We start from the raw sequence: 18,261 nt of genomic DNA on the forward strand, positions 1-18,261 counted from the left end.
CATCTGGGAGAGTCCCGGGGCAGCCTCGTGATCCGGAGGGCTCCCGGGGCTGGGAGGGCTCGGGGATGTTCCGGGGTCCGGGGTGGTCCCGGGGTCCCGTGGCTCCCCGGGAGGGCACAGCAGCCGTGCGGGAACTCCCGGGCGCTGCCCCGTTCCCGTTAACTATTCCCCGCAAGAGCGGCGGGAGCGAAGCCTCGGGACACATCCCGGGGCACTGCCCGCAGCCCGGCGGGCTCCAGGCGGCAGCACCGGGACGAGCCCCTTAAGAGGACGGGGCGGAGCCGATCCCGCATCCCGGTAGTGCCGGGAGGCCCAGCGGCATCTCCGCGATCGTTGCCCCGGAGTCCGATAATCAATTATTAACAGACGCCGTCTGACAAGACCAAGGTCGGGACAAGTCTCTTCTGGTCGCTCCCCAGTCCCCATCCCGGAGCCGCTGGCCAGGATGTGGCTGTACGCGGTGGCGGTGCTGCTGGGGCTGTTCCTGCTGCGGCGATGGCACCGGGAGCGGCAGACGGTGCCGCGGCTCTCGGAGAAGCACGTGCTGATCACAGGATGTGACAGCGGCTTCGGGAAGCTGCTGGCACGGCAGCTGGACGCGCGCGGGCTGCGGGTGCTGGCCGCCTGCCTGACCGACAGCGGGGCCGCGCAGCTGCGGGCGGCCACCTCCGACCGCCTCCAGACCGTCCTGCTGGATGTCACCTCCAGCAAGAGCATCGCCGATGTCACCGCCTGGGTCCGGGAGCGTGTGGGTGATCAAGGTAGGATGGGGCGGCCCCACTGTTGTCACCCTGTTGTCACCCCACCGGCCCCTCTTCCACCTCGCCCACCTGTGCCTGCACAGGCGAGGTGGTGCGGGGCCCTGGGACAGCCCCAGCTCATGCCATCCCCTCTCCAGGGCTCTGGGGGCTGGTGAACAACGCTGGGATCGCCATCCCCACCGGCCCAAATGAGTGGCTGACCAAAGAGGACTTTCTCAAGGTGATGAATGTCAACTTGATCGGGGTCGTGGAGGTGACACTGAGCCTCCTGCCGCTGCTGCGGCGGGCGCGGGGCCGCGTGGTCAACGTGGCCAGCGTGATGGGCCGTGTGTCCTTCTTTGGTGGTGGGTACTGCATCTCCAAGTACGGCGTGGAGGCTTTCTCTGACAGCCTCAGGTAAGTCTGACCCAACAAATTCCATCCTGATTTCCCAATTTGTTTTTCTGGACTTTGTTTGGCACAGTTGTCAACTCCCATCCTCACGCAACTGAGCACAGGTTAAATTCCTATCTGCTGGTGAGGTGTGAACAGCTCCTTTACTGGCATGGAGCCTCCCCTGTGGACATTGCCCCTGCCCGAGATCCTGCAGGATGTGGCCCCTCTCTCCCGAGCTTTGCTTTGTTCCCAACCCGTCCAGATGTGGCAGATGTTTACTGACACACTGTCTCAGCCATGTGCCAGGCTGGCTCAGAGTTCACTGGCGTGGTCAGGCTCCTTCCCACGCTTCTGGCACGAGGCTGCATCCCATGGGAGATGTTGTGGTGCTCTGGTGCTGCTCCCATGTTCCAAAGGATTGAATCCCTTCCAGGCTCGAGATGAACAAGTTCGGGGTGAAGGTCTGTGTGATCGAGCCGGGCTACTTCAAAACAATGATCACCAACACTGACAACCTGGAGAAGAATTTTCATTCCATCTGGAATAAGCTTCCAGAGGAAATCAAAGCGAGTTACGGGGAGGATTACTTGAGGAGGCGTAAGTACCTCCCCCAAAGGCTGAGTGATCCTCTTTCTCTCCTGACACAAGGCACATCCCCAGGGCCACGAGGCTCCCATGGGGGGTCCCAGTGCTCCAAAACCCCATGGAGCCACTTGGCTCTGCTCAGCTCCAGGGTCTCAGTGGCATTTTCTGCCTCTGCAGTTGTGTCAACGCTCAAGGTGATGGAGAAGACCTACAACACCGACCTGTCGCTGGTCACCAACTGCATGGAGCACGCTCTGACCAGCCTTCACCCCCGCTACCGCTACTCCGCTGGCTGGGACGCCAAGCTGCTCTACCTCCCCATCAGCTACCTGCCCTCAGCCTTCAGTGACGCCTTGTTCAGCCTGTTCTACCCCAAATCTGTTGGGAAAGCCTAAGGTGGGGATGCAGTGGGCAGCCAAGAGCAGAGTGGGATCCAATGGCACACGGTGGGATCCAGAATTGGCTACAGCCAAGGCCACACCGAAGTTCCTGAATTTGTAACTGCATGTATGTCTGACCTTCTGTCCCCTGCTCATGATGGGTTTGTCCTGAATAAAGACCCCCTGTCCCCTCCTGGCTGAGCTTGGTGTCACTCTCAGGCTGTGGCACCGAGGCTGTGCCTGGAGGCTCTGGCTGTTCCCCTGAGCACCTGCTGTGCTCAGGGTTCAGTCCCTGACAAGTTGCCAAGGGACTTTCCCAGACTGGCACCCCAGGTATTGACACACGCAAGTCAAACTCAGACCTGTTCCGACTTGCGCAGATTTCCCTCTAGGCAAAGAACCGAGCAGCCTCTTACACAATCCTCCTCCTCTGCTTCCCCTTCCTCCTCCTCCTCCTCCTCCAGACCTGGCTGTGGGAGGCTGTCCTGCTCCATCACCACATTTGGGGACACCGTCCCCCACCAGCACTGGGTGAGAGGGAAAGGTCCAGGGCTGGTGCTGCTGGCGGTGTCTGCAGGGTTCCACAAAATCCAGCTCCATGGGGCACGGGGATGCACCTGCTAAGGGCACAGCAGAGGCCCGGGCACAGGGAGTGATGCAAAGCAAAGCCGGGGATTACAAAAATTAAAATCCAGGAGGACAAAATTCGCCCGGGGTGCTGCCGCAATCCTGGCTCTATAAATGCGGCCCGAGCGCGGCTGGCACGGGCTGGCACGGGTGGAACCGCTGGCCAGGATGTGGCTGTACGCGGTGGCGGTGCTGCTGGGGCTGTTCCTGCTGCGGCGATGGCACCGGGAGCGGCAGACGGTGCCGCGGCTCTCGGAGAAGCACGTGCTGATCACAGGATGTGACAGCGGCTTCGGGAAGCTGCTGGCACGGCAGCTGGACGCGCGCGGGCTGCGGGTGCTGGCCGCCTGCCTGACCGACAGCGGGGCCGCGCAGCTGCGGGCGGCCACCTCCGACCGGCTCCAGACCGTCCTGCTGGATGTCACCTCCAGCAAGAGCATCGCCGATGTCACCGCCTGGGTCCGGGAGCGTGTGGGTGATCAAGGTAGGATGGGGCGGCCCCACTGTTGTCACCCTGTTGTCACCCCACCGGCCCCTCTTCCACCTCGCCCACCTGTGCCTGCACAGGCGAGGTGGTGCAGGGCCCTGGGACAGCCCCAGCTCATGCCATCCCCTCTCCAGGGCTCTGGGGGCTGGTGAACAACGCTGGGATCGCCATCCCCACCGGCCCAAACGAGTGGCTGACCAAAGAGGACTTTCTCAAGGTGATGAATGTCAACTTGATCGGGGTCGTGGAGGTGACACTGAGCCTCCTGCCGCTGCTGCGGCGGGCGCGGGGCCGCGTGGTCAACGTGGCCAGCGTGATGGGCCGTGTGTCCTTCTTTGGTGGTGGGTACTGCATCTCCAAGTACGGCGTGGAGGCTTTCTCTGACAGCCTCAGGTACGGCACTGGCAGCCCCCGGAGCTCCCCCGTGCTCGTCCAGCAGCCCCGGCGTTACCCCGCTGTCCTCACACAGGGTTTTATGCATCTCCCCGTCACATTTTCCCCAGAGAGCTTGAGAAACGCTGAGCACAAGCGGGCTGGGAGCGTGGGCAGGGCTGGAGCCCTGGGTGTGCAACCAGGGGAAGGGTTTCAAGGAGCCCTGGAGCAAAGCACTAGAGGGATCCTGGGGCAGGGGGGATGGATTTGTCTGGGTGGTCCTGAGGTTCCAGGGTGTCCCAGGGTGCGGGGTTTAGGAGTCCAGGGGAGTCCTGGGGCGCTGAGATTGGGGGAGACCCCGGGATCCGGGAATGCTCTGGGGTCTGGGGTGGTCCCGAGGCGCTGAGGTTCAGGGGGATTCCAGGATCCCGGGTTCCAGATGAGTCCTGGAGCGCTGAGGTCTGGGGATGTCTCGGGATGCAAGAGGGTCCCTGGAGCAAGGACATCCCCTGTTCCCATGAGGGGATGCCTGGGGGTGTCACGAGTTCCCCTCGCTCCCTCCTGGTCTCTGCCCTCCTCGGGGCTCCCCCTGACGCCCCCACCCCGGGCAGGCGGGAGATGCGTCCCTTCGGGGTGCAGGTCTCCATCATCGAACCTGGAGGCTTCCAGACGGGAATTACCGACCCCGCATCGCTGGGAAAGGTCTTCTTTCACCTCTGGGAGCGGCTCCGAGCAGAAACCCAGGCAGCCTACGGCCACCACTACCCGGACAAATGTGAGTCCATCCCCACACCTCACCATCACCCCCGGTGACCCCAGCTCCATGGGGCTGACCCCTTTCTGCCCACCCAGATGCCAAGAGCACCACGGTTCTTGCACGCCTGAGCAGCTCTCGGCTGTCGCGTGTCACCGATGCCATGACACACGCTCTGCTCTCCCGCTGCCCCCGCAGCCGCTACGCCGCCGGCTGGGATGCCCGGCTCATCTTCCTGCCCCTCAGCTACTGCCCGGCCTGGCTGTCCGACACCATCGCTGGCTTCTTCCTGCCCATCCCGGCCAATGGGACCCCCTGATGGGGACCACCAGGGCGGGGACACGGACAGGGTGGGTCCGTGGGTGCCTCACGCCCTTGCGAAGTGCTCAATAAAGGTGGTGCAATGCCGCTGGGTCTTCGGCCTCGGAGGTGTCCGGTGGCCACTTGGCCACGGTGCTGGTGACCCATCCCACCGAGGGGTCCCGTGGCAGCATCCCGGCTGCTGCCTGCTCCCAGAGCAGCCGCGTATCCCGGAATCCCACGGCTCGGCTGGCAGGGAACGAGCTGGGAAAGGCAGAGCGGAATTTATCCATCCTCTGGGCACGGCGTATCCAGGGATGGCCCGGCTGAGCTGCCAGGCAACCGGGAAAAGCCGCGCGGTGTTTATCCATCCCCTGGGCTCGTGGGCGGTGATCTCTGCGTCACTCATCGAGCTAATTAAGAGCTGATTAGCGATCACTAGCTGAGGGGCAGGCATCTGAGGCTGTGCACTTGCCTGCGGGACCAGCTCAGCGCTAGCGCTCCCCCAGCTCTGGCAGAGCCAGGGACAGCTGGACCGCGACCCCCGAGATGCGACGGGGAGGGCGAGAGCGATGAGGAGGACCCGGGACCTTGCACAAGCTGCGTTCAGCTCGCCGAGCTGCTTCCCCAGCCAAGGAGGCTTCTCCGAAGTGTTTTCTTTGGCTTGGAAAGAGCTTAGAAAGCGCTTTCTTTGGCAACCCCGGCAGCCCCCGCACATCGCGTTCGGGGCCCGCGTGTCCCCAGGGGCCGGGATGAGGCGTGCCGAGCCCCCGGGAGCACTGCCCGAGGAGGGAAGAACGGCAGATCCCACCTCTCCTGACCCTGAGGGAGGCTGAGGGCTCCTGGGCACACATTTGGGCTACTGAGAGCCTTCGGGCTCATTGCAGGGATGGGCAGATGGGACAGAGCCGCCTGTCCCAGCCCCGCGGCTCAGCCGGCTCCCAGATCTCTCACTGCTCCCACCAAGATCAGCAGCCTCTGCACAATCCTTGACGGCTCCCAGATCCTGCTCAGCCCCAGAGTCCGGTGTGGAAATTCCCTGACCTGTTAAATAGAACCAGCAGAGCATTGCTTGCCCCAAATCCCCCCAAGCCCGCGGTGGCAGAGCGGCCCCTCACCACCCCCACGGCCCCAGCTGAGCCAAAATGTGCCCGGGGCCAGCACGAAGCTGCCGAGTTCCTGTTTAGAAGCCGGTCCTGCCGGGGTTGGTACCTGCACACGGGGTCACCAGCTCTGGGCTTGTTGTTGTGAGCCCCGACTTATCAGTGCCCTTGTGCTTCCCCGCTTCCCATGCCTTCCTTCCGAGCCAATTGTTGATCCCGCAGTCTTGTCCGCACTGAAAAAAAGGAGATTTCCTGCAATTGTTTCGCAGGACTTGCAGCCCGATGCAAAATTTTTTGCCTATCAGCCCCCTCCCCAGCGCCGGGGCAAGGCTTGAGCCCCCTCGCTTCCCCTGCCAGAGCGCGGGGCAATCACGGCTCGGTGATTAATTACTGCCTGGCCAGAGGTGCTTCTCTGGCGACATCCATCTGCCATCGGCTCCTGCGGGAGCGCTGCCCGGGCAGAGAGTTCAGCTTTCAGCCCTTTTCCCCCGAAGAGAATCCTGAGCTCACCCTGATATCGAGGGACAGCTTTGGCAGCTTTGTTATAACCCACCCCAGTCCCTCAGGATTCCCAGTGCTGCGGCAGGACCTGGGATGTATTTTTCCTACAGAAGGATCCAGGCAGGATCCAGCCCCTGAGCCCAGTGGGGTGACAGTGGAGGGGTCGCTCGGGAAGCCTTGGGGACCCCCATCCATCCCCAGGCATCACCTGCGGCTTCCACACCGACACCTGCCCGGAGCCTCGCGGCTCCCGTCCCCACCCTGCGGCGAAATCAAATGGGAGCCGAGCTCTGGGGCTGGAAATGCAGTCAAATGTCACCCGCGCTGGGCTGTCTCAGGATGTTGCACCACCATGGTCATTTCCTGCCCCGCAAGCGGCCACCGAGCCCACCCGAGCTCCGTGCCCAGAGGCGCTTGAGCTGCCGAGCCCAGAGGATCCCCGCGCTCCCGAGCAGCCCCCGCGCAGCCCTCGCTCGGCCGCCGGTGAGCCAGGACCGTCCCTCCTCCCTCCTGTCCCTTCTCCTGTCCGTCTGTCCCCTTTACCAAGCGTCTGTCCCCTCTCCCATCCGTCTGTCCCTTCTCCCGTTTGTCTGTCCCTGGTCCTGTCTGCCTGCCCCTTCTTCTGTCCTTTACCACCCCTCTGCCGTCTCTCTGTCCCTTCTCCTGTCCGTCTGTCCCCTTTACCAAGTGTCTGTCCCCTCTCCCATCCGTCTGTCCCTTCTCCCGTTTGTCTGTCCCTGGTCCTGTCCGCCTGTCCCTTCCTCCGTCCTTTACCATCCATCTGTCCCCTCTGCCGTCTCTCTGTCCCTTCTCCTGTCCATCTGTCGCCTCTCCCGTCCGTCTGTCCGGTTTTCCATCTGTCTCTCCCGGCTCCCCGCGGCTCTCGGGACCTGCAGCGCAGAGAGCTCGGCATGTCCAGGAGCCCTGGGGGCGGCAGGTCCAGCCTCTCCCTGCTTTCGGGGCCGGTTGGTGTCAGCCTGGGTGGGTGCCACAGGCGTGACGCTCTCACGAGGGACACCCGGCTGTGGTCCCGGCTTGCCGGGCTCCGAGTGAAGCGGGAAGATCCCTCTGGAAGCTCCCGCAGCATTCCCAAGGGATCGGCTGCTCCTGAGCGGGGTCCGCAGCGTCTTCGCTGTGCGGATGCAGCTGCGCTGGGATCGGAGCTCACTTAGGGCAATAAGAGGATGTTCAGGTCAACTGCATTTCCCTGAAATTTATAATTTTCTCACCTACTTGGACGTCCCGATGGCTCCCGGCAGAGTGAGAGCGGCTGGCAAGTGACCACACCCCGGGGGCTCGGGTGGGAGCGGCGGCTTTCCCGCTGGAGCAGAGTCTCTGGGACAGAGTCACCGGCACCTGGCTGTGTCCCAGGCTCTGGGACAGGGAGCAGCCGCCACATGTGGTGACCCTCGTTTGTGGCATTTATCCTGGGATGTGACAGGATCGCCTGGGTGGACACAGCATCTTTTGAGGGTTGATGTAGGGAGTCACCGAGGGAGTAAAACATGGGTTAGAAGACCCCAGAAGGATCTTTTTGAGCCCCACACTAGGGCTCTGTGTTTCAGGCTTCACAGCTCAGTGCTCTCCCTTTCCCTGCAGCCACCAGGATGACCGAGGTGACCACTGTCCCCACGGAGACACGCACTGTCCCGAGCGAGTACGCGGACTACCACAACCTCTCTGAGCTGTTCTACCTCCTGAACCACACCTACACCTACTGTGAGTTCAGCCTGGATGAGAACGTCAAGAGGGTGATTCTCTTCATCCTCTACCTGGTCATCTTCGTGGTGGGCTTGGTGGAGAACCTCCTGGTTATCTGGGTCAACTGGCAGACCCGGGGCAACAAGAGCTTGGTCAACCTGTACATCATCAACATGGCCATCGCTGACCTCGGGGTGCTGCTCTCGCTGCCCGTCTGGATGCTGGAGGTGATGCTGGATTACACCTGGCTCTGGGGCAGCTTCCTCTGCCGCTTCACCCACTACTTCTACTTTGCCAACATGTACGCCAGCATCTTCTTCCTCACCTGCCTGAGCGTGGATCGCTACGTGACCCTGAGCAGCTCCTCCCCGTTCTGGCACCGGCACCAGCACCGCGCGCGCCGCGCGGTCTGCGCCTGCAGCTGGCTCCTGGCCGCTGCCATCCCCGTGGTGGAGGTGACTCACATGCAGCTGGTCAACACCGGGGAGCCCATCTGCATCTTCATGGCCCCCTTCGAGACCTACGACGAGTGGGCGCTGGCGGTCAGCTTGGCCACCACCACCATCGGCTTCCTCATCCCCTTCCCCGTCATGGCGGTGTTCAACGTGCTGACGGCGCGCTTCGTCCGGCGCACCAAGCCCGAGAGCCGCAAGCACTGCCTGCTCATCTACGCCTACATCGGGGTGTTCCTGCTCAGCTGGCTGCCCTTCCACGTGGTGCTGACGCTGCTCACCCTCGAGGGCAACCACATCATCCTGAACTGCACCTTCGCCCACCTCCTCTACTTCTTCTACGACGTCATAGACTGCTTCACGCTGCTCCACTGCGTCATCAACCCCATCCTCTACAACTTCCTCAGCAAGAACTTCCGCAGCAAACTCATCTCCGCCGTGGTCAAGTACATCCCAAAGGACCACGGTGGCCAGAAGGGTGCCGGCAGCTCCTCCTCCAGCACGCAGCACTCCATAGTCATCGCCAAGGACAACAGCCCTCCCAACTAAGGGGGGTCGGACTCTCCCAGCCTCCGTCGTGGTGGCTCTTTGGGGACAGTGGCATCGGTTTTCCTGTTGCTGAGGACACAATTTGCTCTGGCACGGCCCTTCTTGGCTGGGCACCTCCCGCGGCAGGATGAGGTGCGAGGTTTGAGGAGAGTTGGGAGCTATGGACATCTTGCCTCTGGGGTGCTGCTGTGTCCAAACTAAAGAAAGGATAAAACTATATTCCCTGTTTGACAAGTGAAATAATAAAGCCTGTTACTCCACTCAGTGTCTGACACGAGCCAGCCCTGAGATCAGATCAGATCAGATCAGATCAGATCAGATCCTGCCCCAAGCCGTGGGGTGGAGAGCACGATCTGCCCCATCTCAGGTGTTCCTGCACCCCCAAACTGTCCCTGACCCCCAGCCCCAGGCACGGCACTGCCTGGTGAGTGCCATCCCGAGAGAGAGAGAAGGAATCATTCCTTGGGGACACAAACCTCCCCTCGCTGTGCCCAGCAACATCCAGAGCCTGATTTTTGAGAGATGAAGGCGAAGCAGCCCAAGGAGCTGAGCAGGGCACAGACCTGAGGGGAGGAACAATTTGGATTCCACATCAGCCACTCCTTCAGAACAATTTTGCAAACCCAGTGGTAAATTAGAGATGGCTAAACTGGGTTTGACTGGTAAGGGCTGCTCCAGATTGACTCTGGGTTCCCCATCCTGTTAACTCCAGCCTCCTCTGGAGCATCCCCTGGCAGGTTTTTGTGGCCACTGGGTGCATTTCTCAACCCCACCAGGCTCCAACAGCCCCTTCCCCTTCCACCAAAGCCCCTGTGGCAGCACAGGCACGTGCAGAAAACCTTGGAGCTGGAGCACGGGCTGGGCTTGTGCTGTGCAAGGAGCTGGAGCATCCGGAGAAAGTTCATTCTTATCTGGATCCTGATCTGAGTCACGTGCTGAGCCCTCGCTGGGGGAAGGTGACAGTGACAGGCACCGGAGCCCATAAATCTCCCAAAGGCCTTGAGCTGCTCGAGGAACACGTCGTGGAAAAAGCAAAGTGTAAGCAGTTCTGGGGACAGGATGCCGGCACAGGGGGAGGGAGCAGGATGTCCCGGGAGAAGTCCATGACCAGGGGTTAAGATGGATACGGGGTTATCGTGGGGCTGGCTAGGAAAGCTCTGCCAGTTCCAGGAGTTCTTGATGGGGTAAAACCCCAAATACAAAACCCTAAATACCTCCGGGCTCCTTCTGCAGGGATGTTCCTGTATCCTGGGACAGGAGCACTGAGGGAGAAATCCAAATCCACGTCTTACACAGAAACCCTGGGAAGGCTCCAGCCCCTCCATCAGAATTCCCTGCTCAGGGCAGCAGCTCAGGTTTCCCCTTCCCCTGCTCCTCACACCTCTGAGTGAGAACCCCAGAGATCTGCACCCTCTTCATTCCCCGATCCCAAATCCTCCCTTCGCTAATTCCCTCCCGTTTCCAATGGATAAATGGATTCTAAATACACAATCAGCCACACACCAGGGCAAAAACATATTCAAGACACTTAAACATGTAAAATTTGGTGTTTCACCTAATAAATTAAATTTTTAGCTGTCTTAATTTCTCTGTGCTTTTTTCCATAGACCTTAGGGCCAGAGTGGCCTCAAATAAACTGTCACCATGCAGTGACCTGGGCTGGAGCACCCTGTTCCCATGTTCTGCCACCTCCACGGGAATTTCTTCCTTGTGTCGAGGTGGAACTTCTCGTGGTTTCATTTTTGGCCGTTGCTCCTTGTCCTGCCACAGTGAAAATTCTGGCACCATCCCCTTGGCACCCACCTTTGAGGTACTGGATTGATGAGATCCCCTCTCAAATGAGATGTTTATATGGATATCTGACATATTTTTGTGGATTGAAAGAATTCCATCTCCTCCAGACTAATCATCATCCCACTCATCTCCTCATCACTGAGCTGCTCCAGACCCCTCAACACCATTGTGGGCTCTGCTGGACCCGCTCCAGTAAATCCTTGTCTTTGCTGAACTCAGTTCCAAGCCCATGGAGCTCCAGTTCAGCACAGGAAAGGCTCATCCAGGCACACAAACACATCCCAAAAGGATGGGATCTGTTCCCACCCTGCTGCTGCACCCCTCACTCCCTCCAATTCCTGTATCCCACAGGAATGTCCCCACCTGCTCCCCTCCCAGTCCTGGAGCCACAAATCTGCTGGGACAGGACACAGGGATGGCCTCAGCTGCTCCCCAGGCATTCCTGGGAGGAAAATGATTTATAAAAAAACCAGCTACAAGAGGTCAATGTTTTCCATTTTATTATTCTAAATAAAAAACACACTTTGTGCTGAACAATGGAGTAGAAAAGAACCCGATGTACAACGATTTTAGACATCTACGATTTGGGGAGGAAAGTTTACAAAATATACAAAACTTTACAGCAAATAGATAGTAAACACTTAAATAGCAGGAGGTCAGTACCTACGATTAACTTAACAAAAAGGTTAGACAGCAAGTTCAACTCTTGTTTTTTTTTTCTTCTGCTCAGTTACTCTGATGAGAGACCTGGATCACACTGAGGGAAAAGTGAATTTTGTGTTGGGGATGGATGAGCAGGGCCCTCAGAGGGGATTCCCTGTCTGGGCTCCCCAGGAGGCTCCGTGACCTGGACGCTGCCAGAAATTCCCCTCTGTAACTCCCTCTCCTACCCCAGGTTACCAAAGCACTTTGCAAACACCTCAGGCTGCCCCAGGGGAGGTAGGTCGGTGTCCCCACAGTCACCAAGGGCAGTGGGGACAGGAGAGAGCCAGGCTTGCCCATGGTGGTGGAAAAGGAACAAAATCCAGCACGGAGCGACTGCTCTGGCTCTCCCAGCGCTGAACTGGAGCTCCCAGCCAGGCTGGCCGGACATGGGGACAGGGATGACATCCCTGCCAACCCTGAAGGCTCAGGAACACCCAGAACCCTCCTGGGGGGAGCACTCAGGTCTCTGACCCCTCTGGGAATCACCCCCCAGGAGCAGCAGCAGCAGGTCCAGACCCACCCCTGCAGCCCCTCCACTGCTGATTTTGGGATGTTCCATGTGGGAATGATCTGTTTTAACCCAGGGAAACAGAAATTCCCTGCATCAGCAGCAAGGGGGGAGCCCCTGCTTTCCCCCCAGGGCCAGGAGCGAGGGCTGGCTGTGCCTGTTGCTGTTTCGGTGTAAAAGCTTCTCTTTTTGGTTTATGTGCACAAAAGGCTTTTGCTTTTCAGCTTATCGAGATCCGGGGCTGCAGACCCTCCCTGAAGCTCACCATGGCTTCTGGAACATTCCAGGAGGGTCTCAAGGCTCTCCCAGCCTTGTCTATCCCTCACACCCTTCACAGCCATCTCCAGAGCAGTGTCTGTCCCTGTCCCTGTCCCCAGCCTGCCACACAGCCCTGAGTTCCGCTCCCGAGGGGACCCTGCACGAGCAGGGGGTGGGACTGGGATGGTCCAGCCTCATCCATCCCACGATTCCAGACAGAAACCCTGGAACGCAGAGAGCAGCTCAGAGGAGCCCGCAGCGAGGTGCCACCAGCCCCCACACTTCCCAGAGCACCACGCCATTCCCAAAATTACCCTTTCTCCTGTAAAACCTAAGACAGCTCACCACAGCTCCACAGTGACACCAGGACCACGAGGCCGGAGCTCAGAACCAGGCAAACCCAGAGCAGACCCTGGCTCTGGTGCCTCCCCTCCTCCAAAGCCAGGCTCCAGGCCCCCTCCCCGCTCCCGGAGGTAGGTCGGTACCACGGGAGGTACCACCCTCATTTTACAGATGAGGAAACTGAGGCAAAGAGGTGAAGTGACTTGCCCAAGGCCACAGCGGAGCCAGAAGAGACCCCCGGGTGCTCTGAGCTCTCTGAGTCCAGCCCCACTGCAGGACAGCCCTTCCTGGGTGTCCCTTCCCAGGGAGGGGGCAGCAGGCTGAGTTTCCAGGGTTTGCAAATCACTAGTTTAGTTTAGTTTAGTTTTGTTTTGTAACAGCAAAACTTGACAGAAGCGCAGGAGCCGATCCACGACCACCGAGGCTGGAGAGCCCCGAGCACTTCCTTGTTTGTGAGGTAGAATGAGTTACCCAAGGGCAGTCCCAGCTCAGGAATATCTGTTCCTCCCCACCTCTGCCCCACAGCAGGATAACACAGGGAGGAGATAATCCATGGCCTTCCCAGTGTTAATGCTGTTGGCACCAGCTGACCTCGCCAGGGTGGCCAGGAGAGCCCCCCAGGAGTGGCCAGGAGAGCCCCCCATGCTGAGGTGGACCTGACACAGGGCCAAGAGAGAGATCCCTGTGCCCAGGAGAGCTCCCTGTGCCCAGGAGAGCCTCCTGCACAAGGGGTACCGAAACATAGAGGGGGAGAGCCCCCCACAGGCAGGGGAGCCCCCCACAGCCAGGGGAGCCCCCAGAAGTGCCCAGCACACAGCTGGAGAGGCCAAGCCATCGCCGTGGCTCCCAGTCCATGAACAAACATCGCTCCAAGCACACACATTTGCCACCGAACACGTCCGGGATGCGGCGATCCGGGGCGTGGAAGGGGGGATCCCTCTGGCAGGAGAAGGGTCCCTCCTCCTTCCAGGGAGTTAAGGCAACAGCTTCATCCTGACTCGTCTGCCCGGGGCACAGCGTGAGGCTGGGGCAGAGCGGAACCAGGAGACTCCTGGCTCTCCGTGGCCACCACAAATCCCCTCCCAGGGAGCACGGACCTGCTCCCCCTCCCTCTCCAGTCCTGCGGGAGACCCCCGTGCTCACGCAGCCACCTCCGCCCGGAGGTCGTGCGGCTCCTTCATCTCCTCCTCCGGCTCTCCAGGGCACGGCTGAGTCCCAGCCACGGCAGAGAAAACACGGCCTGGGAATCTGCAAATCCCCTGCTCCTGCTTCCCTGCTGGGATTCCTCCTTGTTTACACACTCAGGTGCTTGCTGCTCCTCTCCCCAGCAGCGCACGGTGATCCCAGAGCACGCTTTGCCCATCTCCTGGCAGTAGCAGCAGAACACCGAGGATGCCCAGAATGTCTTTTTTTTTTTCCTTCTTTCCTTCTCTTTTGTTCCTTTCCTTCGAGTCCAGCACCTGCTCTGGCTCTGCCCCTCTCCACTGAGGTCAGGTGTGAAAATCTTAGCAGCATCAGTTTGTGGACAAGCTCAGGGGTAGCCTGGTCAAGTGGGCTAAAAAGTTCAAAAAAAAAAAACCCAGAATCTAGACTCAAAAACTACTGAGAAATGCTAAAAGCACAGAACTCGATGGCCTCTAACAGGACTAGAGGTAAGTAAACACGACAGACTCCTTGAAACAGTGATGTACCTCACGTGCTGTTAATTTGTACAACGCCACCAATCTAAAAAGCCCTAGGAAGGCCCCATAAACAAAAAAAAATAAAAATAAAATTAAACCAAAACCAAAAAAGAATCCCATCCATGACGCCTGACCATTAAATAAAACAAAACTATTTTTCCTTTTTTCCTTTTTTTTTTTTTTTTTTGTTTTCCTCCACTGCTTCCACCCTTAACACTCGCTCCTCCGCCGGCCCTGCCCCATCAGCTATCCGTGTTTTTCTCGGCCTCTTTGGAATGGATGATATACATGAAAGTCTGTTCGATGGTGAAGTCCGGCGGGAGGCTGCCCTTGTGCACCCCTATGTGCTTGCTCATGAGGTTGAGCGTGGAGCTGTAGTGGCCACACACGGTGCAGCGATACATCAGGGCCCCCGAGTGCGTCCGCAGGTGGCACTTGATGGTGGAGCGCCCGCGGAAGAACTTGTGGCACACCTTGCACTGGTACGGCTTCTCCCCGGTGTGGATGCGCCGGTGGTAGTTGAACTCGCTGGTGTGGGCGAACCTCTTGCCGCACACCTTGCAGCTGTACTTGCTGTTCCCCGGCTGGCTCTGCAGCGCCAGCTCTTCGCTCAGGAACTCCTCGGGCAGTTTCCTCTTGGGCAGCCCCTGAGGCTGCAGGCGCTCCCCGAATCCCGCCCGGATGTCCAGGCTGCCCCCGCACTTGTGCTGGCTGACGTGGTAGCGATAGGCAGCTTCCAGCTTGAAGCTCTGGCTGCAGAAGTGGCACTGGAAAAGAGCCTCCTCCACGTGCTGGTGCACGGCCAGGTGCTTCTCCAGGAGCTGCCGGTCCACGAAGCTGCTGGCGCACACGGAGCAGGAGAAGACGGAGATGCCCAGGTGGGACAGGGTGTGCCACATCAGGCTGCAGAGGCTCAGGTGCCGCTGGTCGCACACGCCGCACGTTTGGCTCTTCAGGTTCACGTGCTCCAGCAGGTGGTTCCGGACCGTGTGGAAATCTTTGGCCAAGGGCTTCCCGCAGGCAGCGCAGGCCAGCTCGGGGCCGGGCCCTCCCCCAAACACGGCCACTTTCCCCGGCAGGGGGTCACTGGGGTGGACAATGACGTTGTTGTCGAAGACCCCGTCCCGCCGGTGCAGCGTCAGCTGCCACTGCGTGAAGAACTTGGTCTCGCACATGTCGCAGGAGAAGAGGAAGATGCCGATGTGGGACAGCACGTGAGTGACCCTGGAGTTGCGGTCCTGGAAGTGTGTCTCGCACACTTTGCAGTTCCCGGTGAGCAGGTCGACGTGGTCCCTGGCGTGCTGGCGGATCAGCTGGATGTTGGGCTCCAGCACCTTCTTGCACACCTGGCAGGGCATGGCCTTGCTGTCCCGGCTGTCGCTCTCGAAGGCCAGCTCCTCCTCGCTGTCATCACTCAGCTCAATCACTTCCTCAGATGGGACCAGCTCTTCTCCAGCATCCTCAAAATGCAGCTCGGCCTCCCCCAAATCCTCCAGCTGGAGCTCATCCATCTGCTCAAATCCCTGCTCTTTGGAGTGGTCGCTGTTGCTGGGGCAGGAATTGCTCCCCGTGGAGACATCCAGGGAGGGGTCGGTGGGGAAGAAGCCGCCCTTGCCGTAGTCACCGTTGCTCTGGGGCTTGTACTGAGGGCAGGAGCTGCCGGTGGTCTGTGCCATGACATTCCCACCGGGCTGGGCCCCCAGACCCGTGACCGGAGCGAACTGCCCCGGATCCGACTCCTGCTCTGTCTTGGGAGGCTGCTGTGGGTGCATCAGGGGAAGAGCCTGGCTGGCCTCCCCCACAGCATTCCTGTCATCCTCTTTGTAGCTGCCCGCCACGTCCCCGTGCAGGAGGTAATTCCGCTCGGGGCCGAAGTGCTCTGCACCGCTCCGCATGTCCCCCAAAGAGTGGCTCTGCTCCGAGGAGGTGCTGCTCAGAGGCCCAGCCCGGCCTTCCCCCACGGCCAGGGCAGGCTGCTTGGTGATGGCCGAGCTCTCCAGGTCGGGGAAGGTGGAGTGACAGGCCTGCAGCAGATCCTCCATGCCCAGCCGCTCCGCCACCTCGTAGATGACGCCCACGTTGATGAGGTCGGTGAAGAGCTCCGAGGTGTACACAAAGCTCAGGATCTTCTCGAAGTTGGCTGGCGTGATGAAATCCACCACGTAGGTCCTGGCAGCGTCCAGCCCCGTGTTGAGGAAGAGGTTCTGGAAGTAGCCGGCGGCGCAGGCCAGCACGGCCTTGTGCGCGGCAAAGGAGCGGGAGCCCACCAGGATGGTGACGTCGCACATGGTCTCGGAGAGCCGGCACTTGTTGAGTTCCTTCAGCAGGTTGTTGGGGTGGTTGGTGCTGTGCAGCTTGATCCTCATGCCCATCTTAGCAGCTACTCAAGAGTCCCTTCTGCTCAGCTCGGCCTTCACGCTTTCATCCGCGGCAGGAGCAGGAACTGGCAGGGCAAGGGGCTCTGCAGATGGAAAATGCAAAAAAAAATGTTATTTAACAACCAAAGCAACACCATTCCGGTCATACCTCCCAGTTTCCATCTTTCTGAGGAGCCTCGGAGCACCTGCTCAGCTGGAGATGGACTAAAACTGTCTTATCACCTCACAGATCAACTTTTGGGAAGTAAAAGGCTGAATGTGCAAAGCAGCGAAGTCAAAACAAAAAGGCACTGACTCTCAGAGGCAGCCTGAAGGTCTGGGGCAGGGTCCTGCTGACTCTGAGACCCAACCAGAGCCTGTTCCCGACATCTCCCTCCTTCCCGAGCTGGGGATGAGGCTCCTCTCCACGGAGATGTCACTCAGGCTGGACACACCAGCTGAATTTGCCTCTAGGTCTCCTCGAGTTGCAGCCACTTCATTCCTTCACTTCAGATTCCACCTGTACCCACAAGGAGACTTCAGGCTCCCAGGTGGGATTCTCTGCATTCCAACCTTGTGGATTCCCCTGGGATTTCTTGTCCCTCCAAAGGAGCCTACAGCTCCTCTCAGATTCTCCCCCAGTGTCCTTCCAGCTTGTCCCACTGCCTTTGTCCCCCTGTCCTGCTCACGGACGCCCCAACAGCTTTTGGGATTTCACGAACTTACCCAGGGAGCTCTATCCTTAATTCCCCTATTCCCAATTCCTTGCCTGAGACGGGGAGCAGCGAGCCCAGAAGGCAGCAAAGGGCAGAGTCTGGGGGGAGCTGGAGCTGCCCCAGCCCCGGGACCAGGGGCTGTTCTCCCCCGGGATGCGGAGGGATGGGACAAACACCACTGGCAGCCGGGGAGGGCGAGGAGGAGGAGGATGAAGATGCCGCGGGGAAAGCTCTGGAAGGCAAACGCTCCCCAGCCCCAAAAAGCACCTGGGCAATCCCTGCGGAGGGGATGGGGCAGGCGGGAGGAGAGCGGGAGAGGGGATGGGGGCCGGGGGCAGCGGGAAGGGGGGCGCGGGCGGGCAGGAGGCTCCGCACCGGAGGCCCACGGGGAGTCCCGAAGCTGCTCCGGGAGAAACGGGAGGAGATGGGGGGGGGAAACAGCGGGGTCCCGGTGGGGCCCGGGGAGTGGGGGGGGCAGGAAGGGCCCCCGGGGGGAGCCACGAAAGGCGGCGGGAGGCCCCGGGGGTGGGCAGCAGAGGGTCGGCGCGGGGCTGGCGGCGGGGGCGCGGCGCGGGGGCCCTGCGGGGGCCGGGGGTCGCGGGCGGGGGTCGCTCCTTACCCGCCCGGCGCCCCGCACCATCCCGGCCCGGCTCACACAAAGGCGCCGACCCGCCCCGCGCCCGCCCCGGCCCGCGCCGCCTTCCGGGACCCGCCGCCGACAGCGCCCCCCAGCGGACAGGAGGACCCAGAGCGGGGGCTCCGGCCGGGGCAGGGGCACGGACACGGGACACACGGACACGGGACACACGGACACGGGACACACGGACACACGGACACACGGACACACGGACACACGGACACACGGACACACGGACACACGGACACGGAGAGGGACACACGGACACGGAGAGGGACACACGGACACGGGACAAGGGACACACAGACACGGGAC

General features: G+C 60.4%; 4 protein-coding genes across 4 annotated transcripts; 3 read left to right on the forward strand and 1 right to left on the reverse strand.

Annotated features, from left to right (window-relative positions):
- Nucleotides 1-9: 9 nt before the first annotated feature.
- On the forward strand, nucleotides 10-2,294 carry LOC111943199 (retinol dehydrogenase 16-like). Its single transcript, XM_086870347.1, has 4 exons — nucleotides 10-761; nucleotides 899-1,157; nucleotides 1,570-1,733; nucleotides 1,899-2,294. The coding sequence occupies exons 1-4, from the start codon at nucleotides 446-448 to the stop codon at nucleotides 2,114-2,116; spliced, it is 957 nt and encodes a 318-aa protein (XP_086726473.1). The 5' UTR covers nucleotides 10-445; the 3' UTR covers nucleotides 2,117-2,294.
- Nucleotides 2,295-2,375: 81 nt separating this feature from the next.
- On the forward strand, nucleotides 2,376-4,748 carry LOC111940526 (retinol dehydrogenase 16-like). Its single transcript, XM_023943247.2, has 4 exons — nucleotides 2,376-3,212; nucleotides 3,350-3,608; nucleotides 4,199-4,362; nucleotides 4,440-4,748. Exons 1-4 carry the CDS (start codon nucleotides 2,843-2,845, stop codon nucleotides 4,658-4,660), a joined length of 1,014 nt encoding a protein of 337 aa, XP_023799015.2. The 5' UTR covers nucleotides 2,376-2,842; the 3' UTR covers nucleotides 4,661-4,748.
- Nucleotides 4,749-6,243: 1,495 nt separating this feature from the next.
- On the forward strand, nucleotides 6,244-10,527 carry ACKR5 (atypical chemokine receptor 5). Its single transcript, XM_023943311.2, has 2 exons — nucleotides 6,244-6,728; nucleotides 7,845-10,527. The coding sequence occupies exons 1-2, from the start codon at nucleotides 6,548-6,550 to the stop codon at nucleotides 8,945-8,947; spliced, it is 1,284 nt and encodes a 427-aa protein (XP_023799079.2). The 5' UTR covers nucleotides 6,244-6,547; the 3' UTR covers nucleotides 8,948-10,527.
- Nucleotides 10,528-11,224: 697 nt separating this feature from the next.
- Nucleotides 11,225-18,008, reverse strand: ZBTB39 (zinc finger and BTB domain containing 39). Its single transcript, XM_086870282.1, has 2 exons — nucleotides 17,929-18,008; nucleotides 11,225-16,697 (listed from the first exon to the last, which is right to left on the reverse strand). The coding sequence occupies exon 2, from the start codon at nucleotides 16,606-16,608 to the stop codon at nucleotides 14,479-14,481; it is 2,130 nt and encodes a 709-aa protein (XP_086726408.1). The 5' UTR covers nucleotides 16,609-16,697; nucleotides 17,929-18,008; the 3' UTR covers nucleotides 11,225-14,478.
- Between the last annotated feature and the right edge of the window lie 253 nt (nucleotides 18,009-18,261).

This window comes from Cyanistes caeruleus, chromosome 32 (assembly GCF_971803275.1).
Source record: "Cyanistes caeruleus chromosome 32, bCyaCae1.hap1.1, whole genome shotgun sequence".
NCBI lineage: Eukaryota > Metazoa > Chordata > Aves > Passeriformes > Paridae > Cyanistes > Cyanistes caeruleus.

Excerpts from the sequence above, each read along its gene's own strand:
- LOC111943199 (XM_086870347.1), top strand. The coding sequence starts at position 446 with ATGTGGCTGTACGCGGTGGCGGTGCTGCTGGGGCTGTTCCTGCTGCGG. Across the intron at positions 762-898 it reads GGAGCGTGTGGGTGATCAAG|GGCTCTGGGGGCTGGTGAAC; the intron begins GTAGGATGGGGC and ends TCCCCTCTCCAG. Across the intron at positions 1,734-1,898 it reads GGAGGATTACTTGAGGAGGC|TTGTGTCAACGCTCAAGGTG; the intron begins GTAAGTACCTCC and ends CTGCCTCTGCAG.
- LOC111940526 (XM_023943247.2), top strand. The coding sequence starts at position 2,843 with ATGCGGCCCGAGCGCGGCTGGCACGGGCTGGCACGGGTGGAACCGCTG. Across the intron at positions 3,213-3,349 it reads GGAGCGTGTGGGTGATCAAG|GGCTCTGGGGGCTGGTGAAC; the intron begins GTAGGATGGGGC and ends TCCCCTCTCCAG. Across the intron at positions 3,609-4,198 it reads GCTTTCTCTGACAGCCTCAG|GCGGGAGATGCGTCCCTTCG; the intron begins GTACGGCACTGG and ends CACCCCGGGCAG.
- ACKR5 (XM_023943311.2), top strand. The coding sequence starts at position 6,548 with ATGCAGTCAAATGTCACCCGCGCTGGGCTGTCTCAGGATGTTGCACCA. Across the intron at positions 6,729-7,844 it reads CAGCCCTCGCTCGGCCGCCG|CCACCAGGATGACCGAGGTG; the intron begins GTGAGCCAGGAC and ends CTTTCCCTGCAG.
- ZBTB39 (XM_086870282.1), bottom strand. The coding sequence starts at position 16,608 with ATGGGCATGAGGATCAAGCTGCACAGCACCAACCACCCCAACAACCTG.